At 45.2% G+C, this 27,892-nt stretch overlaps 1 protein-coding gene across 1 annotated transcript in view; it reads right to left on the minus strand.

The window, feature by feature from the left end:
- Window positions 1–7,650: 7,650 nt before the first annotated feature.
- SNAP91 (synaptosome associated protein 91) overlaps window positions 7,651–27,892 on the minus strand; it is a 142,702-nt gene continuing 122,460 nt past the window's right edge. Inside the window, exons 27-30 of the mRNA XM_019496851.2 lie at window positions 25,784–25,867; window positions 24,330–24,434; window positions 10,680–10,782; window positions 7,651–9,099 (exon numbers count right to left, since the gene is read on the minus strand). Coding sequence (XP_019352396.1) covers window positions 10,690–10,782; window positions 24,330–24,434; window positions 25,784–25,867 — 282 coding nt within the window. The 3' untranslated portion in view covers window positions 7,651–9,099; window positions 10,680–10,689. The remainder of the gene's footprint in view (window positions 9,100–10,679; window positions 10,783–24,329; window positions 24,435–25,783; window positions 25,868–27,892) is intronic.

Genomic DNA, 27,892 nt, shown 5'->3' on the forward strand with positions numbered 1-27,892 from the left:
TAGAAGAAGTTGAATTGTAGAAAAGTATACGTACTTAGGTGAAGTAACAATTAATTTGCATCAGTTTAAAAACAGTTTCACAGAAGGATGTAAAAATTTGAAAGTGTACATGAACACTCCCACCCACCTGGTTGGATATAATTCTAATGAGTAGATTTCATGTTTCTAGGAATTAAAGACTGACCAAAACACTCAACAACCCCTGAGAGTCGTGAGGTTTTGGCAGGACCCACTGAGTAGAGCATTTAAGTCCATTTCCAGGCACTGTGAAGTCAAGCATTAAAAGTGAGGGAAGTCTGCAGTAGGACTTTCCTTAGAAGTAAGAGATCCATTATGCACTCACATAAAACATTCAATACCAACCCATTATACCTTACTAGATACTTCATTGACAATTGCTTTCCAGCTATATTTCAATCCAGAAACCAATTCAGTCCGAAATCAAACCAGTGTAATGAAATCAGTCTGAACACAAACCCTCAAATAAGCTTCCGTGGCAAATTCCCAAATTGTTTAGTACATTTATGGGCTTGCTAAATTAGTATTTGTGCAGTATTATGGAAAATAAACTGTTTATTTGTTGTTGTTGTTATGCTGTTTAAATTTTCCTCTTCAACGTTGTTCTTCACTTATACACTCCTCAGGAGCAGAATTACCTTTCTGTTTTATTAGGTGATGTCCTTCCACCTTGCAGATGAAGTAAACTATTCCATTCTGGGTGGCTTTTTTTTCCCCCCCAATAAATCAAGCAAATGTATTGAACAACTCCATTTGGAGAGGGTATTTGGCTATGCAGTGAACTAATATGAAGACCTACTGGAAATATCAAAAAAAGGCTATTGTGAAGAGATTTATAGACTTTTGTTCAGTTTAGAAACCTAATAGCTCATTTACCTTAACAATCACTGCTTCTTCTGAAGCCCAGTATCTATTTGCACACACAGCTGACAATAGATACAGAAAAGACTAACGGTGTTTGTGCCTGAAAGTTTGCTAAGAAGAATTTTTCCAACTATTTGATTTGATCTAATAAAAGATACCGGATTTACCCTAAGAGCCTTGTCTGACAAGGTATTCAATGCTTTTTTCACCTCATTCTTCACAGGCCAAGTCAGCTCCTAGGCTATTGTACCTGGCAGCACGGTTTGGGGAGGAGTTGAGCGGTCAGTGCTGAAAGAACAGGATAGGGACTATTAAAAAAAAACTGGATGTGTACAAGTCCATGGGACTGTATGCGATACAACTGAGGGTGCTGAGAGAGTTTGAAGAAGAGACAGGGGATTTAAGAGCAGCCTTCAACTATCTGAAGGGTGGCTCCAAAGAGAAAGGAGCTGGACTGTTCTTAGTGGTGGTGGATGACAGAACAAGGAGCAATTGGCTCAAGTGCAGCAAGGGAAGTTTGGGTTAGATATTAGGAAAACCTCTCTCAGTAAAGTACTGGAACAGATTATCCAGAGAGGTTGTATCATGAATGACGTGTGCTCCCGGTAGCTGGGGGGGCATGGCAGTGGTAAGCAGGAGCTCCCGCAGATGCCGCCGGCACTGTCAGCAGTTGGGGGGGTGGGAGGTGGTGGCGAGCGCTGACCAGGGGTCGGCGACCACCCACAGATGCCGCCGCCAGTGTCATAGCAGGGGAGGAGTGTGGGCCCTTCCAGGTACCGTTTTTATCTCAAACAAAAAAAAATAAATAAAAGTTAATACTTTATGGTGTCTGCCTCCACACCACTAAGTTCTGCAGCATTAACTCTCATTTGTCCAGTTCATACCAATTCTATGTATCCTTATTTCTCAATCTCCCACAAAAATTCCACGCCCATCTAGGTCCCATATCTGCCCCTTTTGTCTAGCAGTAAATTTAGCACATCACACAGCACATCCCATCTACTCCTCCTTCAGATCCCTTTCTTGCTGCAGGTGATTTTGGATTTGATCTCATTAAACAAAGAAACCACCAAACAACTGCTAAATTTAAGCATTTTTGTATTTAATGGGATTACACTGACATGTTGTCTCTCTCTTTAAGGGCAGCATTTTCAGTTATGCTGCAAATGGCACCACTCTCTTTTTATGGACGTTCACAATAAAATGACTGTTGCCTTGCACAGGAGCAGAATAAGATCAATGAGAAAGCTCTTAAAAAATTTCACTGAATTTGTATTATGCAGCAAGTGAACACTTACATTATGGTAGCAACTAATCTCACCCGTGGTCTTGCTATGTCTATACACCGCCTAGCAGCAACACAACATACTACCACAAAGAGCTTAACCCTTTCCTTTAAGTTCTTTAACTCTATACCATGAAGCTCAGGTTAAACAAGCTTAATAGATTTTTTGGAGTATTGCAGTTAAGTGAAACTGGCCTAAAATACCTAGAATCTTGAGATAATCCCAGACATCCAGGGACAGATAGTTTTATAAAGGGGACATGAACAAGAAACAACACAAATCAGACAATCCCTCCCTCAGAAAACACATCAAGTACACCTGCACCTGCTTAAAAGGGATTATAGACCCCAGCTCCTGAGCTGAGGAAGGGCGGTCTTTCTGGGTGACTATCAAACAGATCTGATGCAACCTGATCTGCCGAAACAGGCCAAAAAGATAACCAGGGATCTGCGTTTTCTATTCCCCCACAGAAAAAAAGTTGATTTTCCCTTTTAACCAGGAAAATTGTGGAATTTTCATTTTAATGCAGGCTTTCCTCTTTTGCAAAGAGCTCTTTGCAGGCTGGCAGAGTTCCTGCCTGCAAGGGGCTGGGGGGGAGCAGAAGGGCAACCAAGTAGGGAGTGCCATGTGCGTATGTGTACTCACACTTGCACAAGACCACCAGGCAGCCTGGAGAGCAGCTCCCACAGGTATGTCTGGAGGGGGAGCAGGGAGTATTGAGGCCCCCATAGGGAGGGAGGGAGTTGGGCAGGGCTGGGGTTGGGGCTGCTACCCAGCTGGGGCAGTGCGTGAGGCTTGGGGCCTGGAGTTGGATGTGCAGCTGCAGGGCCTGGGTAGGGAGGGGAGGGGACCGCGGGTGGCTTGTCTGGGGTGGGACTGGATTCCTGCTGCTGTGCGCACTCCTGGGGGGGGGGGGCATATGCCTCCTAAATCTGTGTGTGTAAGGCAGAGGTGGGTGTGGGCTCCCCCCACTCTGCTGCTCTCCCTCTGGGGCCTCTGCAGCCTGGTGGCTGGGACCTGGAACAGCAGGGCAGAGCAGGGCTGGGTGAAGAAGCTCCTTGCCGCTAAGCCCCACGCCACCCTGCCGAGGTGCCCCCTGCCCACCTCACAGCTGTGGGGGCAGCAGCTTGGAGCTATGCCCCTTGCTGTTACCAGGCATCTCACCATGGGGGCGCAGAGTTCCCAGCAGCGGCAAGGAGATTCCCCACCTGGCCCTGCTCTGCCCCACCGGGCCATAGAGGCCCTGGAGAAGGGCAGCAGGGTGAGGGGCCCGAGTCCACAGCAGGCAGCCTGTCCCCACCAGACTGCCTGTGGGAAGGAGGAACCGGTTCTGCTCTGCCACAGTAGCCACTGCTTCCTGTGGGTGGCAGCTAGGGCTTGGGTGCTGCTGGGGAAGCAGGGGGCTGTCAACCTGGGTCCCTGGCCCTGTAGCCCTTGTAGCTGGAGGCCCCCTCCAGCAGGGTTGGGCAGGCAGGGGGTGAGGGTCAGCAGCAGGGCCAGGGGGCTGGGGCTGTGTCTTGGGAGTGAGGGACCTGGACCTGCATCCTGGCAAGTGAAGTGGGCAGGGGAAGCTATGATTTTCCATGATAAACTCAAAATCAAATATCAAATGTATACGTACTTGATTTTATTTTAGTGATTGAGGCCCTGGTAGGCTTCCAAATTGCTTTAAAATAGTAAATATATTAATAAAACGTTGTTTTCAATTGATTACACACACACACACACACACACACACACACATACACACACACACGTGTGCACGCCATATCTACATCTCTATCTATGGCGTTTCATTTTAAGTGTGGATTTGGGGTTTTTAAAAGTCAGAGAATTTGTGATTTTTAAACAGAGAAAACCAGGGTCCCTGGAGAGAACTAAGGCTTCTACCATAAAAAACTGGTTCTACCATGTTCAGGTGGAAGAACACCTGTGCTTCAATATCTCTGATAGGCAAATAATGATTGGGAACATGGGGGCAAGCTGGGGGAAGGGTGCTTCTCCCCCGCCCTCCAAAGATGAGGTAACATTCATTCATTTCTCTCTTCCTGTTCACATGCAGCTTCCCTGCCCCACCTTGCAGTCACCGTCTTTGTTTTTACCAGACCTCCCCTAAAATTTCGTTGTGATCCTACCTTGTATCTTAATGATCTTTCAGCCCTCCCAAGTAGGACAGGTCCAGATGGCTTCCTCCATTCCCAAGCCATAAGGCAGTAGGGTAAAAGAGGGAGTCACCCAGGAGAAAGTGGACAGAGGAGATGAGCCAAAAGAATACAGCAACTCCTTGTTGGATAAGCTCACTTCATCTCCACTGCACTGAAGAATGGGTGAATTCGGGAGGGAAAGCAGGCCCCCACATTTTTTTTTTTCCACAATCCTTAGAGTTCATGCCCCTAGATGTACCAAGTCTCTCAGGCACAGACAAAAGCAATGAAAGAGGGAAAAAGGATGAAAGGGGGGAAATCAGAATATGATGGGCTGAAGAAAAATTATTCTGATCAGCACATCTAGTATCTGAAGAGATGTTAGCCTGTGGACAGGGTTGTAGGTTGTAGCTGTGTTGGTCTAAAGACAGACAGACAAAGTTCTTTGGGTAAATCTGATATCTTTTATTAGACCAACTCAAATAGTTGGAAAAATTATTTTTGGTAAACTTTTGGGAACAAACACCCTTTGTCAGGCTGAAGAAGCATCTGCAGATGGTCTGTGCTCTTCCTGGATGGAGTGGTAAAGCAGCCAGAGACCAGTACATATGCAAGAAAGCCAGTCAGTTAAAATGTAAATTGAAGTGGTCACTAGGTGAGAGACAGGTGGGGGAAGGGGAATGAATGTAGCTATAGTCAAAGAACGGGAGACAGGAGGGTGGGGGGAAGGGAATGAGAATAGCTGGTAAAAAGTGGAGGGCTTACCTGGGACAGCGCCTGCAAGTTATTCACCCAATCTTGCACATCCCTTATGGCCACTATAAAAGCAGGTGTAAATGTTACATTCAGAGTCAGAATAAGGCAAGATCTTCAAAACAGCCTCCATAACAGTCAGGCCTTCACTTTCTAAACAGGATAAGTACAATTTGCAGGTAGTAAGACCACTTCTTGACGTATACTGCAAGTGTTCTGGCCTGCAATTCATAGATTGTAAGGGTGGGAAGGGACCTCGCAAGATCATTGGATGCAGCCCCCTGCACTAGGCAGGAAAGACAACTGGGGTCAGGTGACCCCAGAAAGGTGACCGTCTACTCTCCTCTATTTCCTTCCGTAAGGAAAAAGATTAAATTAATTATATTACAGTTACTATTGCTCAGTAGGAAAACACTTTTCCCCCCTCACCTAAAGCTTAGTTTGATCACTTGGAAGGGATTCTTTTGTGACAGACCATCTTTTGCTCCAAAAAAGCTGGGTCAGGATGTAGTTTAACTATTACTGAAAAAAGTGTTATAGTATCATATAAGGACACCAGCACACTTAGGTAGCAGGTTTCTAATCCAGAGATATTAATATATACATTGACACTAATTCTCTGTGAAGCAGAATTTGTATATTTTGAGATCTTTTGGGTACCTTTTTCAGGCATTTAACAATTTTGCAATACATTTTTTCTTCCTCTTTGTAGGGTAGTGAGGAATTAATACCTATTTTATTGACTGCCAGGGTTGCCACTGCAAGAAATGGTTTTTTTTTACTGCTTTTTAATGACAGCCAAAATTTTTACTGGTATGTTTTTATTGCTATACGTAATGTTCATATATCATAAATTAGACTAAATCCAACTCTTTTGCCAGGCCCTGCCCCGCTGCCAGACCCCAGTTAGAAGGACTGGGTTCAAATTAAGGGGTTTAACATCAACTGTAGTAAAAAAGATTGGTTGTCAGTAAAAAAAAATCGTGGGTTGGCAACCTTGTGGACTGCAGCAATGGTTTGACATTGTGCTGGCCCTGCCACCAGGGACCTGTTACTCATCTCCACACCCCAAAGTCCTTGACTGCACCCCAGCCCACCCTCCAGCCTTACTCTTGCTGGTGCTGCTGCACCTGTTCAGGCATGAACCCTCAAAAGTCTACCTCCAACCCAGCAGTATTACGCAGACAAATGCAGCAGACAACCTGGCAGACAAGCGCGGCAGAAGCAGCAGCACAGCAAGAATGTGGACAGAATGTGCAGCTCCACACTGGTTAGAAACTGTACTCACACAATAGCCAGGGACCAGGTGTGGCAGAAGAAACTCTGCTCTGTGACAATTTGGTTAACATGGGCCCTGCAGAGGGCAGACATCCCATCTCTCTAGGTAACCTGAGTTGGATACATTCCTGAAGGAAGGGGGAAACCTGCTCCTTGTGCCTATGTGACTGGCATCACATACCTGGGTGAGGGGCCTCCCTATTGTTCAAAGCAATACTGACCTGACTAGGAAGGAGCTAGATACCCTACCAGTCTGCCCAGTGATGCATTTCAAATTGGTTGGCTGACAGCCAACAGGTGCTGGTCTCCACTGGACCAGGCAAATGAGGTCATAAGGGCTACTAGGCCTGTTTCCCAGGAGGCAGTGTGCCGGGATCACTCCAGACCCTGGGTAATGGCAGCACCACCCCCAGGCTAGTGGGTGTGCTCCAGAAAGGAAGTTGGGTAGACGTGAGGCGCTCCCAGGGAGCCGCTCGGAGCCTGGAAAGTGGCTGGACACAGTGAGGTGGGTGGCTTAGCGCAGGAGCACCCCCTACTGGCCCGCCACACCAGGGTGGTTGGGGAATGCAGGAGCAGCAGCACAGGCACAGCTTCAGGCTCCACAGGAGGGATTCAGTGGTTCTGTGTATTGGATGTGGCCCATGGGCTGGGGTTGTCAACTCCTGGTCTAAGACAAATCAAGTGCGTTGCATTTGTGTATTAATCCTCCTCTTCAAAGAGGAATCTACATGTACAGCAAGATGCCTAGTTAAACCATCTAAAATGATGAAAACTATTGAGTTAAACCTTCAGGCAGCAAATTCAAGAACCATTAAAATCTAAGTGATTAGCTGATCACACTGTTTTGTGGCAGGGGAGAAGGAAGGGAACTCTGAACCAAAGTTGAAATATTAAAGTTTCCTTCATTACCTCATTATCCAGTATTTCAGTTGAATGGACAATCAAGTTTACAAACAAATGCTGCGTTAAATCAAACATCTGTACATTATATAGACTAGTGAGAGGCTGCAAAAGGTACAAAATGTGTTTTTCAGAAGTTAGACGTTTTTTCCTTGTTTGGGTGGATCTTCAAGGAACAAATAAGGTAAATAGTTTTAAAAAAGGAAAGAAAGGGACAAAGAAAAAAGAAATAGGAGATATTAAGAAGACGGACAGGAAATTTAAGTGACACTGAACATTTTTAGAAACTAGCCACCCCCAAATGCCTGCCCTTAAAACAAGTAGTATATTGAGAACGTAGCAAAAGCCTTAACTAGTGGCTGTAACCTTGGATCGTTTATTAAAATTAGAGACAACTGATGATCATATTTACTTTGATCAAGGTGTTTATTGCATCATCTCAGAGGGCATACATGCACTGGGTTTTTAAACCAAAATACAAAGAGCCATTTTGAAATTAGCTTTATATAACTCTCCCCCCTTATGGTGTATGTTATCCCCACAGTAAATTCAGATACAACCACTTTTAATGGTACCATACATTGATTAAATAGTAATTTGAAAGACTTAAGTGAACATCTTTCCAACCCAATATGCTTTTACAGAGAGCTGCCAAGCCACTTGTAACACTGATCAACAGTGACTTCATTTAGAGTTAAATTCTTAAGCCAAGCCATCAGCACAAAACAGTATGAGAACAAACAAAACAAAACAAAACAAAACAAATCAAAGAAACACAATACGTACAGTAAAGGGTGTAGTTCTCTGGATCAGTATTAGACCTAAATCACAAATAGTACAAAAGCTACTCACAGCATGGTTGGGGAATGGAGAAAAATGCTAGTCTAAGGAGTACACATGTAAGCACTAAATTAACAGATGTACATACAAGATAAATAAAAATGAAAAAAACACCACTTGTGATAATGTTGACTACAGATATACCAAAGAGTGCTTCTGTATTTAAAAAAAAAAAAATCTCTTAATGCCAGAACAACTATGGTTGCCTTTTTTTTTTTTTTTTTAAGCTATTTGGAGAGAAACTGACCCTTTACTTATTTTCAGTGCATTTAGCAAGAACTGATAAATAGGCCAATTTAAATGCAAAAACTCAGTTAAAATACATTTTAAATAAAAAACAAATGATAAATAAGGTATTTTCAGATATGATTTTTCATACTTTGTAAATAACTTGAAAGAAGTCATGGAATGTTACCTTTATATTACTTTAAATTATATCTTAACATATATAGTGTCACAAAAATAAAACTTCTCACAACAATTGAGATGCTTGTGATTGGAAAAATGTATTCCACACAAAACTATCATAGTTAAGTGCTTTTTTACTATTGGGTGTCATCACGCTAGGGTTTTGTTTGTTTTTTTTTTAAACAGATACAGGAGAAACTGAACTCTTAGGGAAATTTCAGGTGTTTGTCAAAAAGTTATATACATTGAAACCTTCAAAAAACACAGACACATCGCTCCAAATGGCTCACCACACAACAGCTGCATAATCTGCCCCCACTGAATAGGTGCAGAAAAGCACTAGAAGGCATCGGAAACATACATCCATTGTTTAAGTCGTAAAACACAAATAACCCAAGTACACAAATTTAGAGAGAGTAGGGGGTAACAGCTAAGGTAGTACACATTCCTAATGTTCACTTTCACAGCTGTGCTACACGTTTTGGAAGTAAGAGTCTGAATAAGCACTGGGTTTGGTACTGGTGGCTCACTTTGAAACTCTGAGCATCAAACTATTATTTGTAGACTCCAAACTCACATTTTTTAGTATCCAGTCAGAAAAAATGCAGCTGTAAAGACAAAAAAAAGAAAGAGTTAAAGGGAAGTGTTACACAAGAATTTGAAGTACATTAAAAGTTGTTTGCAGAGCACCCCTAAAAGATAAACTCAGTATAGGAGAAATAACATTCCAGTCATTTCTATAAAACCATACACAAAGCGTGCCCTTTTACCAAAAGAAGTGACAAATCTTTAGCTTCAGAGTAAACATGTTGTGTCTAAAGTAACTTACAGCATTTTTGTACACTTACCCACATTAGATTAGGATTATGAGTGGACAGGTGCATAAGGGTAGCCGCACCTTTCAATGACATGTTTGGGAAAGCAAACAACTTGCTGACCTTAAGCAAGCAGCTACCTTGGGATAAATTATTGGCAGACAACCCCAATATAACTTAAAACAGTATGATTTTTCCCTGTGATTTTTGGCAGGGTCATTCATATCAGATTCAGGGAATACCAGTCCTTCACGTCAAATGAAGTCAGCTTCACAATGCAGTAAGACGTTAACATTTAAAAACTGAACATTTCCATGATAGTTATTTGAATGAATAAAGAAAAACTGAGAAGTTAGTTACAGGTTTTTACAAATTTCACTGCTACAAATTCAAAATCTTAAAGATATTTACATTTTTAACAAGAATATAGCAAATTTCCTAACGAAATCTCAGGTCATGATGGGACTACTTTTCTATAATTTTGCCTGTTAATTTTAACAAATAGCCAGTTTGACCCTTTGCTGCAAATTAAAGAGCTTTACATTTGTACCTCCTATTTCTAGAAAAATAAAATTGCAACTGGTAAATAATACATATTCCCAATCAACATTAAAAAAACCCAAACAAACAGGATGCTTATAGTAGCATTTTGTACTGCACTAGCCAACTGTTGCAAACCAGATACATAGTAGGGCTGTGCGAACTTTTGGTTGCCGATTCGATTTGGCAGGGATTTGGCCCGATTTGGTGGCCGAATCTCTGAATCTGAATCCAGTCAGGAGACTCCTTAATCTCTCTGAATCGAATCAGAACCCTCCAAAATCAATTTGGAGAGTTTTGGAAAGGTTCAGCGATTTGGCCATAGACACAGCTTTAAGTATTTTTTCTACATACCTCAAAGTACTAGGTGGCTTGTGAATGCTGCAGTGCTGGGGTGGATGGAGCATCCCACAGGAGTGGGGGGGGGGTGTTCCCAGCATGCTTGGCAGCAGACCCAGAAGCAGGCCAGAAGAACTTCCAGTCCACTTCTGGGTTCACTGCTGAGCAGGCGGGGGGGGAGGGGGGGGGCCTCTGCGCTCCTGTGAGACACTCCATCCTCTACAGCATTGCAGCGTTCATGAGCCATGCCTGGTACCTTGAGGTATGTAGAAAAAACATTTAAAAGCTGTGTCTGGCCAAATCGCCAATTCTCTGAGTCAGCATCGAATCTTCTAATCTGGATTCAGCTGAATTGAATTGGGGACAGTGATCTGAATCAATGAATCGAAATCACTGTCCCCGATTTGGGCTGAATCCAATCCAATAGGGCCTGTTTCGCGCACCCCTAATACATAGCACAGGAAACTTCAAAGTCAGACATAGCTACAGAATACCTTTAATTGTTTACAAGAAATCCTTGATGTTAAGATCTGCTAACGGGTCCTTTGTTGGAGGTTTCTTGGGACTCTGAGTGGCGGGAGTAGGACTTGGAGAGAGCTAAACCACACAGCAGCCAAGGAAAGCAGTAAAGGAAAACAGACAAGGATACACTAGCATTAGGTTGGTTTAGTCAACACAGAGAAGCACAAAATTGGATTTCACAATTAAGAAAGTGCATTCAAATTTGGTTACACCTTACTCAAATACTGTTTGAATTCTACTACATATGTCACACTGTTGTGCAGATATTTTAATGAAATACTAGTTTTTGGTTTATACAAGCACCTGAAAAGGTTAGTTTATACCTATAGTCAACAGTACCTTATATGTCTATTGAACAAAGCAATTTCTTCAACTAAAACATAGAATGTTTTTTAGGATTACTAACCCAATCAAAAAAGCAACTAATATTAACTAATATTTTGTAGCAAGCTTATCAATTCACAGATTATACAAGGTGTTTAACAAAGTGTTGCTTTAGAGAATATCGTAGTTAGCATTTACTGACACAAAGCAAAACTGCAGTCAACTGAGCATCAGACCAAGATGGATTGTTATGCACATTACCCACAAAGAAATAAATCAAAAAAAAAATCCACCGTGTAGAAAGAACAAAGGTTGGAAAAAAAAAAATTAATGACCAAGGATTCAGAAACAGCAATATTTACATTTGTGCAACCTTAATATATATCCTCTTCATACACATGTATTATGATAGCCCCATTACACAGTCACGTGATGTTTTCTAAGCCTGTGCAAAAGCGGCTACTATTCGCTTTGGATTTAGACAATTCAGGGGACAGTGATTCGATGAATCCAATCACCTGTCCTGAATAGATTGGGCTGAATCTGATTTGGAGATTCAGTCGCTGCCCAATTGAACAGGCTCCATCCCCCGCCCGCTTTCCCAGACCCATCTGGCCCCAGCATCCCAGTGTTTTAGAACGAATAAAAATAAAAATAAAGCCCCGCACCAGCTCCTGCCAGGTTGGGGGGACGGACACACTCACATGACTGCCCCCTGCTGCATGGGGGCTCTGCCACAAGTCCCCAGATGCCCCTACAGGCGCTGCAGCACATGGTGAGTACAGGACTTTTTTTTTTTTTTTTTTTTTTTTTTTAAGTGCCAGGACACTAGGGCTGGGCAGGGCAGCCATTGATGGGGATGGGAGAGTGGGTGGGGGTTGGAACATGCTCAGGGGGACTGGGGGAGCAGGCTAGGGATGGGGCCTGGTGGGGGTCTCCCCATGGTTTTATCTACTACATTGCTTCTACCACTCCCATTTTTTCCATCTCCTGTTGTCATTGTAAGGTTTCAAAGTACTAAGAACCTTGCAGCAAACTGCCTCCATTTGTGGTGATGCTGGGCTATGGTCTCCCATGAGTTTATATCACTGACCCAGCAAAGTTGATGTTGGATGATCATCACCTCTATGCTCATGGTGTTTGGTTGCAAGAGGACACCAACATAGGTGTTTGTCTACTCGCTGGATTCAAAGGCTCTTCTGCAGGCAGTGTTGATGGTAGTTTTCCAGCAACTTGAGGTTTCTCCTGTACACTGTCCACATGTCAACTCTGTGCAATAAGGCGGGGATCACAACTGCTTGATAAGCCATGAACTTGGTTTCGGATCTGTTGTCATGATCTTCGAACACTTGTGTTTCCTCAGGTGTCTGAAGGTGGCACCTGTGCCTTTGAGGCAATGGTGGATTTCTTCATCGATGTCAGCCTTCTGCAAGACATGGCTTCTGAGGTACAGGAAATAATGTTCTCCAGAGTCTCACTTTGTTTTTTAAAAATTGTTTTTTAAAAATTGTTTTTTAGATATATTGGGAGTAAAAGGAAGGCCCAGGTGTAAGGTTTGACCTAGAAACTACTATGCAAAGCCTAAGCAAAAGTGAATGTTGTGTGTCGAATGCCCATCTGCAATGATAAGGGGCAGACAGTCTTAGATAGAGGAAGCTTGAAAACAAAAAACAGAATCAGAGGTACTGGAGCAAAGAGCTCATTAAAATACTAAAAATCACACCCCGAGGGGGGGAAGATATATGCTAATGGAACATACATGTACGTTAATGAGATACATAGCTAAAACACAGGTATAGAGACATGCTCAGTAAAGAACTCCTTGCGTCACTCCTTTATAACCAATTAGCAAACAAGGATGCTTATGAAGATTCAACCTCTGGTATATAAGGGGCTCAGTATTGAATGTGCTGGTGCTTGTCTTGGGAGATTATCCGCTTGCACCTTTTATTGCTAGCAATAAATCATTTTTATACTTTCACCCCTGGTATCTTTATTGGCCTTTGCATACCGGGCACGAACCCAGACTTGGGCTGGGGCCGAACACAGGGAGGAATAGGACCGCTGCTAAATGGGCAGAAACAATTGGTGACAGACAGGGGGGAAAGGCTGAACTCCTCAATGAGTTCTTTGCCTCAGTGTTCCTAAGCGAGGGACACGACAAGTCTCTCACTGGGGTTGTAGAGAGGCAGCAGCAAGGTGCCAGACTTCCATGCGTAGACCCTGAGATGGTGCAGAGTCACTTGGAAGAACTGGATGCCTTTAAGTCAGCAGGCCCGGATGGGCTCCATCCGAGGGTGCTGAAGGCACTGGCCGACATCATTGCAGAGCCACTGGCGGGAATATTTGAACGCTCGTGGCGCACAGGCCAAATCCCAGAAGACTGGAAAACGGCTAACGTGGTCCCCATTTTCAAAAAGGGGAGGAAGGAGGACCTGGGCAATTATAGGCCGGTCAGTCTCACCTCCATCCTTGGTAAAGTCTTTGAAAAAATTATCAAGGCTCACATTTGTGAGAGCCCGGCAGGGCAAATTATGCTGAGGGAAAACCAGCATGGGTCTGTGGCGGGCAGATCGTGCCTGACCAACCTAGTCTCTTTCTATGACCAGGTTACGAAACGCCTGGACACAGGAGGAGGGGTGGATGTCGTATACTTAGACTTCAGGAAGGCCTTCGATACGGTATCCCACCCCATACTGGTGAACAAGTTAAGAGGCTGTGATGTGGATGACTGCACGGTCCGGTGGGTGGCAAATTGGCTAGAGGGTCGCACCCAAAGAGTCGTGGTGGATGGGTCGGTCTCGACCTGGAAGGGTGTGGGCAGTGGGGTCCTGCAGGGCTTGGTCCTTGGACCGATACTCTTTAATGTCTTCATCAGCGACTTGGACGAGGGAGTCAAATGTACTCTGTCCAAGTTTGCAGACGACACAAAGCTATGGGGAGAAGTGGACACGCCGGAGGGCAGGGAACAGCTGCAGGCAGACCTGGATAGGTTGCACAAGTGGGCAGAAAACAACAGGATGCAGTTCAACAAGGAGAAATGCAAAGTGCTGCACCTAGGGAGGAAAAATGTCCAGCACACCTACAGCCTAGGGAATGACCTGCTGGGTGGCACAGAGGTGGAAAGGGATCTTGGAGTCCTAGTGGACTCCAAGATGAACATGAGCCGGCAGTGTGACGAAGCCATCAGAAAAGCCAATGGCACTTTATCGTGCATCAGCAGATGCATGACAAATAGGTCCAGGGAGGTGATACTTCCCCTCTATAGGGCGTTGGTCAGACCGCAGTTGGAGTATTGCGTGCAATTCTGGGCGCCACACTTCAAGAAGGATGCGGATAACCTGGAGAGGGTCCAGAGAAGGGCCACTCATATGGTCAAGGGCCTGCAGACCAAGCCCTACAAGGAGAGACTAGAGAAACTGGACCTTTTCAGCCTCCGCAAGAGAAGGTTGAGAGGCGACCTTGTGGCTGCCTTTAAGTTCATCACGGGGGCACAGAAGGGAATTGGTGAGGATTTATTCACCAAGGCGCCCCCAGGGGTTACAAGAAACAATGGCCACAAGCTAGCAGAGAGCAGATTTAGATTGGACATTAGGAAGAACTTCTTCACAGTTCGAGTGGCCAAGGTCTGGAACGGGCTCCCAAGGGAGGTGGTGCTCTCCCCTACCCTGGGGGTCTTCAAGAGGAGGTTAGACGAGTATCTAGCTGGGGTCATCTAGACCCAGCACTCTTTCCTGCTTATGCAGGGGGTCGGACTTGATGATCTATTGAGGTCCCTTCCGACCCTAACATCTATGAAACTATGAAACACTGTGCATCTGAATTACTGGGGCTGGGGCTGCTCATTAAAAGCTTGTTGACAGAGGACCTTAGTCTTCTGAATGTTAAGTGTCAGTCCCATTTTCTTGTAAGCCTCGGTAAAGACATTGGTGACTGCATGAAGGTCTGCTTCCGAGTGAGTACACACTACAGCATCATCAACATGATGGATGGAGTTCAATGACTGAGGTTGGGGAGGTCTTGGTTTTGGCCTGGAACCAGCTGAGATTAAACAACTTACTCTCCATCCATTCGGTAATTTAGCTCTACTGCAACTGGAATCTTGTTGCTGGTCAGATGTAGTGTGATGTTAAAGAACAGAGAAGAGTGTTCAGCGATGATGCAGCTTTGCTTAACTTCTGTCTTAACCTCAAAGGGATCTGTGATGGATCATTTTTCAGAACCACTGCTTGCATAGTGTCATGAAGCAGCAAAGAATAGTGTCTAATTTCGGTGGACATCCATACTTCAGAAGGATCCTCCACAGTGCTTCTCAGCTGACAGGGTTGAAGGCTTTTGTGAGGTCAAAGAAGGCCATGTAGAGAGGTTAATGTTGTTCCCAGCATTTACCTGCAGCTGTGAAGATCATGTCAGTTCTGCTTTTTGATGCCTTAAACCTACACTGAGATTCTCAACAAGTGGAAGGAAATGGTTCAGAAGGGTTCTCACAATGATCTTTTATGTGGTGGTCAGCAGGGTGATCCCTCCGTATTTTCCACAGTCAGACTTGTCTCCCTTTTTGAAAATTATCATGATCATGGAGCCCGTGAGGTCATCTACAATTTCCTCACCATTCCAGATCCTTAAGATGAAGGCCAAGGAGCTGTGATGTGAACTCCTTTCCCACCTCCTTTAAGATTTTGGCAGGGAATTCATCAGCTCCAGATGCCTTGTCATTCTTTATCTATTTGATGACTTTTTTCACCTTCTCAAGGGTTGGAGGGATTCCAAGATAGTCTCTGACTGGGTGTTATGGGATGGAATTGAAAACGCTCTCATCAACAACGGAGTCTCATAGATTCATGGCTGTTAGGGTTGGAAGGGACCTCGGTAGGTCATTGAGTCTGACACCCTGCCCTGGGCAGGAAAGAGCACTGGAGTCAGACAATCCCAGCTAGGTGTTTGTCCAGTCTCCTCTTGAAGACCCCCAAGGTAGGGGAGAGCACCATCTCACTATCTGGAAGCCCATTCCAGATTCTGGTAACCCTTACTGTGAAGTTCTTTCTAATGTCCAACCACAATTTGCTCTCCGTCAATTTGTGGCCATTGTTCCTAGTTAACTCCAGGGGTTGCCCTAGTAAACAGAGCATCTCCTATTCCCTGCTGCCCTCCCCCGATGAATTTATAGGCAGCCACAAGATCACCTCTCAGCCTTCTTTTGTGAAGGCTTAAGAGATCTAGGTCCCTCCATCTCTCCTCATAGGGCCTTGCCTGCAGGCCTCCGAGTATACGAGCAGCCCTCCTCCGAAACCTCTCAATATTCTCCGCATCCCTCCTGAAGTACGGCACCCAAAACTGGACGCAGTACTCCAACTGTGGCCTGACCACGGCTGCATAGAGGGGAAGCATCACCTCCCTGGACCTTTTCGCCATGTGTCTGCTAATGCATGATAAAGTGCGGTTAGCCTTGTTGATCACTTTGTCACATTGATGACTCATGTTCATCTTGGAGTGAGTTATGACTCCAAGATGCCTTTCTGCTGCTGTGCTGCTGAGAAGGTCATCCCCCAGCCTGTAAGGTGTTGGTGGTTCTTTTTGCCTAGGTGCAGCACTTCACACTTGTTTTTGTTGAACTGCATCCTATTTCATTCTGCCCATTTTTCCAAACTGTTCAGATCCTCCCGAATAATTTCCCTACCCTCTGGTGTATTAACTTTGCCCCATAATTTGGTATCATCTGTGAACTTGGACAGGGTGCTCTGTACGCCCTTGTCCAAGTCACTGATGAAGACACTGAATAGCACCGGTCCAAGGACTGAGCCTTGTGGGACTCCACTGCCCACATCTTGCCAGGTCGATATCAACCCATCCACCACCACTCTCTGGGTGCAACCCCTAAAAGTCAATTTGCCACCCACCTGACCATGTACTTATCTATATCACAGTCTATCAGTTTATTTATGAGAACAGAATGCGATACCGTATTGAAGGCCTTCTTAAAAGTCTAGGTAGATGATATCTACCTTGACTCCTGTGTCTAAGCATTTTGTGACCTGTTCTCAGGTTTTGTGACTCAGTCCCTGAGTGCTTTGATAGCACTGAAAAAACAGCACATGTGGATGTCAGCAAGATGTTGAATCTCCTTCACCTTGTCTTCCCACCATCTGTTCTTCACATTACAGGTCCTCCTTTGGATCTCTGCCTTGGCTTGCTGGCAATTCAATTTCTATTGCTGGGAGTTGATACTGTTCTGCCAAGCACAGAAGGCCTTACACTTGCAGTTGATCAACTCGTGGATCTCTGGTCACTCTCATCAAACCAGGTCTTCATGTTTCCTGGTAGAGAATCCAGGCATCTCCACATGCACTGATGACAGTGGCCTTGAGGGCCCATTGTTGTCAATTGGAATTCACTGGTTTTTGTTGAGGTGCTGGTGGAAGATGTCTCGCTTGATTGGGTCCTTGTGTCCTCTGACCTTCAATTGGCATTGTTTCTGCTGCAACCATTGTTTAGGAGCCAGTTTGACTGACATAAGTAAGCAGATGAGTCTGTGACTGGTCCAGCAATTGTCAGCTCCTAGCATAGCTCAAGTGATGCAGACACCTTAGCACTTGTGGACATGAACAATGATGTAGCCAATCATGTGTCAATACTTGGATCATGGGTGTTGCCATGTTTTGTGCCCATTTTTCTGGTGGAACAGGGTGCTGGTGATGGTGAGTCACTGTTCCATGCATTTGGTCAAGAGAAGTATGCTGCTGGAGCTGACCTTTCCAGAACACCAGAAAAGATTAATTGAAGGTTGGCATAGAACAGGCATATGCAACTCTCAGCATGCATACCAGAGTGTGGCACACAAAAGCATTTTGCTTGGCATGCCTGCCTTGGGGAAGGGGTGGGGCTGCACTGCCACAAGGATTGGGAGGCTCCCCTGTCATTTGCCCCTGGCATACCAACATCTTACAAGTCAAGGTTGTGGCCGTTTCTGACACTGCCCAAAAAGTTGCCAAACCATGCCATTCAACTAAGGATGAATTCTTTGACAGCATCAAGAGTCAGAGCATTTGTGCTGATGACAGTGGTGTATTGGCTCCCTGGCAGTTTAAGACGTGATATTACTTAGCACTTGAAACGTTCAAACAGCAGCTCCCTTTGACTTCAGTTGCAGACACGAGTGCTCATCAAGTCAGACCCCAGGATCTGAAGCAAGGCACTCAAAGAGAAAAGATGAGATAGCTAGTATTCCTCCTATTAGAAGTTTAAAGTGACTTGCCTAGAATCACATAGAAACACAGGTGAAATGCAGTTGTCTTAGGAAGTGAAGGGGTATTATGGTTAACATAGTGGAAGACTACATGTCTCATTTGAACTTCTCTGCTTCTGAACAAGTGAGAATGAGAATGGTTTAGTGGTGTGGGGGAAGATGAATTCCTTATTAGGAAACTGATTAATTCCTATAGCTAGGCCACCAGGTGCTTATGTTGGAGTCAAAAAGGTTCCGAGTCTGCGGTGTCATCACCTAGCCTCTATAAAGCAGGTCAGAAGATGAACCTTCCCTCACCTCTAGACTAAGAGCATGCGCAACAATACCTGGAAGCCACTGGAAAATGGTACACAGTGCAAACCTCAGGGCCAAAGATATGCTTGGGTTTGCTTGCTGGTGGTATGGATAGGGTGTGAGTATATGTGGCATATGTGAGAGGCAAAGGTAGTGTTTGTGTATGGAAGTAGCAGAGGTGGCTTTGTGGATGACTGGTATGATGTCATGTCTGTTGATTGCCTGGTGTTGTTGCCTGGCCTACATTGTGTTCTATGTGACCAGGCCAGCAATGGAGATCACATCAACAGAGGCCATTGATTTGGAGAGCCTTGCAAAGGTCCTCACCAGAATCTAACTCCAGTATACTTCCATCTCCTACCTCCGGTGATTTGCAACTGAGGGTTGCTTGAGTCAGCTCTCCAGGCTTTCTACCCTGGGTGTGTCTTGCACATAAGTAGCGGCTCAAAATGCTCCTGTGCGAATATTGCCCCTCTCCTCAGTGTGTAAAGGAATAGGGATCCAATTCCTTTGGTCACAGGTGAAAGTCACTTGAGTCACTCTGTCCACACATCTGTGTGCTTAGTAGGATTGTTAAGGGTTTCATTATAATAGGATAAGATCTGTTTACTTGTGCTATCTTTCTTCTTTCCTCTCCCCTGCCATTGCTGTTGATACTTACCTGTGTTTTAATAAACTGTTTATTTGTTTCAACTCGCTTTCCCTTGTCTGTAAGTTTATTAATTAGCCATAATGCAGGCCAAGTCACCGGGCTAGTAAGGCAGTGATAGATAAGTCTGGCTATTTTGCCAAACACGGGAGGGGACAAAAATCACCCCCATTGGACCAGGCTATTAGGTCAGCCATGGATTAATCCATTTTGATCATATTGACTTTTATTAGTAGATGTTTAGGCTTGTGAATTCAAAAAAGATGACAAAGCCAGTAGGGAAATATGGATTGCCCGAGCGAGGGACTAACAATAGAAGGATGGGGGTGAGGAGGGGAATGCAACTAGGTTACAGGAGATACAATGTTAGCCAACTAAGCCGGGGGGGGGGAAGGGGAGGGAGGGGGTTTGCGACGCTGAGAGAAAGAAGATAGATACACACAAACCCATTACAAATGGTCCACAATGGTGGAAGAAGTGGTTCGAAGAGAAGTGTCTCAGTCCATATAGGGTCTCATCGCAGAGAGACCAATTTCAAAACTTAGGTGGAGAGAGGTCCTAAAGAAAACCAGCATGCAACGTGTAATTAAACCCTGCTTTGTAAAAGAAGTACATAATAGGGCCAAATTAGGGTTGAGCAGGCAGGTTGTGTTCCCTGCTTTGTGATCTTCAAGTTGTCTCTGTATGATTTCCTAGGTTTATTTCATTGATTCATAGAAGTTAGGAGCTGGAAGGGACCTCAGAGATCATCAGGCCCAGCCCTGCTGCTCAAGGCAGGAAAGACTGCTGAGGTCAGAGAACCCTGATGAGGTGCATATCCAGTTGGCTTTTGAAGATCCTACTTGGGAGACATTGCCACAGTGAGCACCAAAAACTCCTGGCTCTCTCACATGGAATCTCCAGCTCCTCGGACCCCAGGGCCATGTCTCTCCCTTTGGGGACCATGCATGTGTGGCTCTCACCAATGCTTGGGGGTCATGTCAGGCAGCTGACCCAAGCCAGGGGACTGCCTATCTCTGTCAAGGCTATGCCACTCCCCCACAGTGGGACCTGGGCCAGGAATGGTGCCATGGGGAGCAGAAGAGCTCCCCCTCAGGCCTCCCAGCCAGTGGATGAACAAGCTGAGGCTGCCAGGTCCTGCTGTCAGAAATTGCCCCAGTGACTGCCTGGCCTGGAAGGCTGGTGGGCCATGCTCTCCCTGCTTTGAGTGCTCTTTTAAATAAGGCAACCAAGTAAAACAAAACTGTTTCATCATGTGATCACATATCAATACCAATGTGCATCATCAGCAGTGCTGGAATTGTTGAATGTACTGTGTCTCGGACGGCCGGAGTCGACTCGAGGTGATATACAAATTGCTTGGTCATTTGGGCGGGCTGGTGAATGGAGAGGCAGACAAAGTGTATTGGTTGCGAAAAGCTTTACTTACGCCGCTAGTAGCCGCGACGCAGGTGGTCCGGTTGCTTAAACAACTCCACGAGTTGCTCCAGCTGGCAATGCTCAGGCCAGCTAATCCATCCACAAATTAAGCCGGCAGGGAACGGGTACGTCGAAGGATTGCGCTCAGCGACGAGGAGAAGAATCGATAGGTGATCAGGCTATCGATCAGCTCAGCCGCAAGTCAGATATCTTTAGAGGCACTCTGCAGCGTGCTCAAAGTTCTCCGACTTGGGCGGAAGTCGCACAAAATTTTATACAGCCACCAAGCCAATTACTAGCCGCCACGTAGGAATAATTTAGAACTGGCCAATAGCGGGACACAAATTTGCATGGGAATGGCGGGAACTCTCTTGCACCGGGGTTTTCTGTTGCAGCAGAAAACTTTTGCTGTGCAAGAGACTCTCATGTGGCGGGAAAATTCCATCGTGCCGAGGCACTAAAATCATTGGGTTGTGACATACTGCAGATTTCACTGAAGTAGAACAGGAGAGTAACTGATAGCACTAACAACTTACAGCCATACAAGGATAAAGCACCCTCTGCTAGTGTTGCTCTGCAGCACTGCAATAATTTGCTTATCATTCATTAGTCTACTATGACATGACCTAGTTGATTAAATGAAATTTTATCTCCACACATTGTTTCTGAAGATTAGGCTAAACTGCTTTAATCCATCTAGTACAACTGTCCTTAAAATTAGCTATTGTAAATCTTGCTAGACTTCACAGTTTGGGGCAGATGAGAATGAAAGCATGCAACATGCCTACTGTGACCATTTTCTGTAGCCTTTAGCTTGGCTGTAGCAGAATAGTAAACACTTAGGCTGTTCATATTTTGCACAGTTCAGATTTAAACGTGGTCTCAAACTTGCCCATGATTCTGTATACGAGTGTTTTTACAAGTATTACCATCCATGTAATGCTTATACAACAGCATGATTCACTGTACAGATTAGGTCAGAAAGCGACTCAAATTATCTCCAATTTCTCTATTCCTTGAAATGACAATATTCTCTTCAGACTGGCTGCTGTTCACAGTGTAGCTAAATGCAAATATGCAGAATACTTAAATATCCACACACAGCATTCACATAGCTTAACGTGAGCATGACTGGCATAATTACAACAGGATCGATTTACTTTATTAAGCATTCTATTCAGTTTCACTACTAAAACACAGTGTTACAAATTAGCCGTAATAATTTTTGAAAACTGTATATACAGAATTTCTTCAATAATTTACTCTCACCAAATAAGCTATTTATAGGATTGCATTTGAATAAAATGTGCTATAATGTTAGCATCCAAGAGAGAGTTTCTATAAACACTACAATGAAATGACTGTTCTAAGAGAATGTACCATCCTTTTCTGAAAGTAATTATTAGCTTGGCATCAGGAAAAAAAACCTATACATTTTTTGGAAATTCAACATAAAAAAAGTTACACTATTCATCTACTCGTTTCAGAAAACAGTGAAAGTGATGACAAATGAACATTATTTTTTCAAAATACAGATCAAAAGGAAAATCCTATTAAACTTCAAACTGCACACTGCAATAAAAATGTAGAAAAACAAATCTCATCATATTAGAATGCACAGACTATGTTGAGTGTGTTCCAGCATTCACTGCTATGTACTACCATATGAAAAGTAATGTTTGTAGGCTACTAAATAATATTACACCTGGATGTTCACTGGGAAAAGTAAAGTAATGTACTGTCAGATAATCTATAACCTGGCTTGGTCATCTCATGGGCCAAGTACAGAGGTTCAAAAAGCCCAAGGCAGAACCGATTCAATCTTCACAGGTTAGTCTACGTTGCATAGCTTGAACTGATAAACTGAACGGATGTTTAATGTTTGGGTAGCTGAGATAGGCAGAAGTCTGCACTGGCCCAGGACAGGAGACTAGGGGCGCTCACATGCACTATCTTAAACCTAAGGCTGCTAAACCAAGCTCAGTGGCAGCCCAGGCCTAATTGGCTGCTGGATAGCCCGCCCTCCCCCCCCCCCCCGCTGTCAGCCACAGGGAGGGGAGACCCAGCAGAAAGTCTCTCCCCAGCATCTACCTCTAAGAGAGGGAATGCATCACTTGGCCCTGGCCCTGTAGCTGAGATCTGCCTGGCATGGGAAAAGCCTCCACCAGGGGACTTTTTACCCCCCTCCCTCTCACCCTGCAGCCTGGCTAGGAGGGTTCCAATTGGCTCAGCCATGCCCCCTCCCCAGCCCCATGCCTGTGGGTGGGCAGGGGAGGGGCGGGAAAATGCATACACCTGGCCCGGCCCTAGTCCCTCCATCCAGGGTCTGCCCAGCATGGAGAAAAGACCTCACCTGGAGTTTTTTGGTTCTCTACAGCCCAGTTCGCCAGGCTGGGATCTGCACAACCCTGCCCCCTTCCGAACCTACTGTGAGAGGCGGTGGGCAGAAGGGTCTGAACACACTAGCTCAGCCAGGCACTGATCCTCTCAACTGGGGTATGCGCAGTGTGGGGTGGGGGCTCCCACTGGTGGCTTTCCACTCTCCTGCAGCCCAGTTTGCCAGGCTGGCATCAGCTCAGTCCCACCCCCACCCTGAGACATGGCTAAGCTAATCCTTGCCTGGATCACTCTGGTATGCATGTTGGGGGTTTCACTGTGGGGGAGTGAAAACCTGACATGGGTTTTCAGTTGGAGTGAAACAGGTTTTCACTCCAATCTTCAGCTGGGGTCTGCTTGGCATGGGGGTGCTGGTACCAGGCCAGTGTCTTCTCCTCCCCACACCTCTCACATGTGGGGGCTGCAGAGGAGGCAGGACTGAGCTGACCCCAACCCAGTGGACTAGGCTTTGGGGGAAATGAAAAGCCCCCAGCAGGGGCTTCCTCCTCCCACACTGGGCAGACCCTGGCTGGGGGGTGGGGGTGCCAAGCCAGGCTGGTGCATTCCCTCCATTCTGGGATGTCGGGGGACTGTGAGTTAACTTGAGATCAGGAAGGAATGTGGGACAGCAGTTCCATAAACTGGTTTGACCTAAATCAGTTAAGTCTGATACTGCATCCATCCACATTTATCTTAAACTGGTTTTGGTCAATTTTGAAAGTGGTTTATGTGCACTGAACTTGTGTTCCATTATAGGTTTAAAGCAGTTTCGCATCACTTAAACCAGTTTGTGTGTAATTTCTGTCCTGGAGGCAAAGGCTGGGACTGGTGCAGACTCTCTTGGAGGAAATCACTCTCTCAAGCTGATCTCAAGTCAATGCTTGCACTTCCTCCAGAACATGCCAATGCTACTGTGCCTGGAAGCAACCTATGAATGCTCACTCTGAGCAGGAGACATCTTTTCAAAAGTGAAAGATTTCACAGCATGGGCATGGCAAGCTTTTCAATTCTATCCTTTTTCCATTGTGGTCATATATGACAATTAAAAAAAATAAGGAAATGGTGTTTGAAATGGATGGGGTGGACAGAGACAGGAACATCAAGCATTCAGAAAGTTCTCATTAGATTAACTCTCAAAGCTCTATCCCATTGAGACAAGTGACAACCCAGTGCAAAAAGGTTCTCTTTCATCATATTTAGTAGAGGTGAGGAGACTTTACCTTAAATCTTACACAGCTACTTCCTTGTGAAATTGCTCTCTGTACACTTAACACCAATTCTACGGTTGAAGCATTTACATTTAATTTTATTACTTACCTGTACACCAGGTCCAGAAGCAGCTCCAAATGGTGGCCGCATCATAGGCTGCCCATATATAACTGGCTGCTGTGGCATCATGGGTACACCTGCTCCAGCAGGAGGCTGGAAAATTAAATAGTTAAGAATGAGGTTTTTGTTTTTTTTTAAATGAAGGAAACAATAAGTGTCACAAATCTGTCCATGAAGGGCACCCAGAGCCCCACACATCTCCCCACTGTGCTGGCACTTGCCCCAAGAAACAGACCAAGGTTGCCCTAGAACAGCTCCCTAACCCCAGCTCCATTGCCCTTATACCGAACCTTGCAGATACAGCAAGCTCCCTGTTGGGTTATGAGAGAAATGATAGGCTCCCCTCTGTGTGGAGAAAACTAGCCTGGGGCATTACTTGCCCAAAAATCATTGCCTGAGGAAAGAATCTGTAAGGATTCATTATGGAGGCAAAAATAATTATAGAAGCAAACTGAACTAGCGGTTTGGAAGAAAGAAAAGCAAAACAAGAAAAAGTTTCTTACCCTCTCATCTGGGTACCTCCTATCCCTACTGAGATACCTGCCAGTGTCCCCAGTATTGAGTTTTCCTGCCAATTCTGCCAGGACTGGCTGCCGAGGTCACTGAAAACCCAAAGCCTGAGATTCAAAGATCCTGATTCTATCTTAGCTAGGTCTCTAAAAAGCCTCCCCTTACTACAAGTAATCTAACGTTCACGAGCTCCCAGAAAGTTCTGCTCTCCCTGAGATACCTGGAGCCCCTCTGGCTAACAGGCCATTACTTTCAGATACCTTTGCTATAGAGGAGTTGATTTACCCACTGCAGGCAGACTATGCCTTGGGGAGGCTGCTCTGACATGCTGTAATTACAGTGCGTTGGAGCAGATTTGATTAAATCAAGTCTACTGGAGTGTGCTAATTGGTACACTTCCAGCAGCCTCTATGTCTTGTGTATCAGTGCCCCCATGCTTCAAAATGGTGGCAGGGCTGCTTTAACTATAGCTTGTCAAATGAGCTTTAGTTAACGTGCCCCTATTGCCATTTTGAAGCATGGGAACACTGATACACAAGACGCTGAGGGCACTTCAACTAGAGTGGTTCTTGGAGCCGCTCTAATTAAGCCCTCCCCTCCCCCACATTCCTGGAGCATGTATAAAAAAAAGTCTCTTCTGTCTGCCATTGGGAATGGCAGTTGTTCTTGCCCTAGACCATAATGGCAAGGGATAATTAGCAGGTCCGCCTACTCCAAGTTCCTTGGCTAAACCATAAAGATCTATATAGACAGTGTAACAATCTATACAGTGATGGCAGTCATGGAAATGGGAACTTAAACAGACTTTCCAATGAGAACACACGTGCCATATTAGTACAATAAAACACAGGAAAATATCCGTGACATGCTGTGACCCCCCCCACCGAAATATAAATAGGGGGGGAAATCACAGCATGTCATGAATCACTTACCATTCCAAATCCTGATCCTGGCTGCGCAGCAGGGGGGGCACCTGCTGTCGGGGGAACAGCACTTGCTGGAGGCACAGTTCCTGTCTAAAAAGAGGATTCAGGGGAAAAAAAGATAAAGTAAACATTTGTATAAAAAAAATCAACTGTAACTTAGAATCAAATAGGAGGAGGGGACTCTTATTTCATAGCTATTCTTCAGCATAAAATTCTTCAACTCCCAAATGTGCATCTACCAGCATGTGGGGGGAGGAGTTGCAGGTGGGGAGTGGGAAGCTCCCTAGTCCCCAGCTGCACTCTCATGCACATGGAAATAAAAGCTGAGGAGCCAGGAATTTCCTACTGCCCAGGTGCTACTTCACAGCCACCCAGGAAGAAAGAAGATGGGTGTACAGCTGCACACCAGCTTTTTAAAAGGTCTTTCCCTGATGCTGGGCTCAGAGTGCTCCAGCCTTTAGAAGGCAGGAGTGTAGCTGGGAGTCCTGGCTCAATACAGCCCACTTTATTTGCCCAAGCACCAAAAGCCTGACACTGGGGAGAGGGTCCTCAATGTCAGACTCACAGTGCCCCCCCACAGCACAGCTGGGGCAGACCCCCATCCCCTGCTGCATAGCAGCACCAGTTTAAAGAGGCACCCAGACAAGCAGCAGATTGGAAAAGCTCCCTCATCTCCAGCTGCCAGCACCGGGCATCTCTTGGGCACAGGTAGCCGAGGATGAGGGATCTTTCCGCATCCCCTGTTGCACATGTAGGACACTCCTTGAAACAGCACAAGCAACAGGGAGAAGACTATCCCTAGCTGCTAGCACTGGGTAGTGTTTTAAAATGGGAAAATGCAGCTAGGGATGAGGGAGCTTTTTCCCATCCCCTGCTGTACTTGCCCATTTAAACAGCCACCCAATACTGGCAGCTGTGGATAAAGAAGCTTTCCCCATCCTCCGCTGCTTGCTTAGGTGCTTCTTTAAACTGGTGCATGCAGTGAGGGACAGAAGAAGCTCCTTTATCCCCAGCTGCTCTTGCCCTTTCAATGAACTGTCCAGTGCTGGGCAGGCACATACAGATGGGGATGGAAGAAGCCTCCTCCAACCCAGCATCCTCCAGGGATAAAGCAAGGCACACCGGGGATTGGGTCTGAGCTGTCCTCACTCCTATCTCACCAATTGGGCACGGGCTATGTCCCTACCCCAGGAGCTGTCTCAGGATGGACCCTGATGCTCAGCTGAGATTCAGTAGAAGGCAGCTCCATTCTGATTTGGACCCAGTTCATCTCCCATCTGATACTCAGGATCAGGCAGGGGATGGCTGTGTCCCAATACCCCACAGCCACCTCATGGCCCTGAGGCTCACTGGGACCCTGCACCTAAAAAGCCTTTCCAGAGCTGCATGGCAAGGTTCTAAGGTGCAGGATCTGGAAAATCTACATCCCAATACTGACAATTGGCTCACTAGCAGCACTGGGACCAGGGTATCTCCCCAGCCAGGTTCTAGACCTGGGGTTGCCCAGGTCCCAATATTAACAATCAGCTGCCTGTCAACATCAGGGTGATGGCATGCCATGTGTTCAATTTATGGCATCATACAAACCAGCCACAGATATTACACATTGGTATTTTATGACATCAAAAATTCTATGAACATGACCCCAGTTGCTGTTTCTGGAGTGCTTAACACCCAAACTGTACCAGAAACAATGTGTGGCAGGGGTCCTAGTCCTGGTTTATGGTCAGGTCTTTTGTTCAAAGTAGCTTCATTAACCATGCCTTAGTCTGAGACAGTCTTTTGTTAAGTTTGTAACAAACCTCTCTTTTGCTCACCTCTGAAAACCTTAATATGGAGACTACCATATTGACAGCATGTTATTCTCTATTAAAACAACATGTTACAGTGAGTGGTATCATTTTAGCAATTTGTTCTACACTGTATAAATATAGATGAAGTAAAATTTTCACAGCAACTACTGCAATTGCTACCCTTCATGATTACAGTGAATACTAAAAGTTTGATTTAAAAGAAACTATTTAATCTAAATGCAAAAAAAAAAAAAAAAATAGAAGTTATACTTCTTATTTTTATATTTATATAAGTTTTATATATATATATATATATATATAT

The sequence above is a fragment of the Alligator mississippiensis genome, chromosome 1 (assembly GCF_030867095.1).
Source record: "Alligator mississippiensis isolate rAllMis1 chromosome 1, rAllMis1, whole genome shotgun sequence".
Classification (NCBI taxonomy): Eukaryota; Metazoa; Chordata; order Crocodylia; family Alligatoridae; genus Alligator; species Alligator mississippiensis.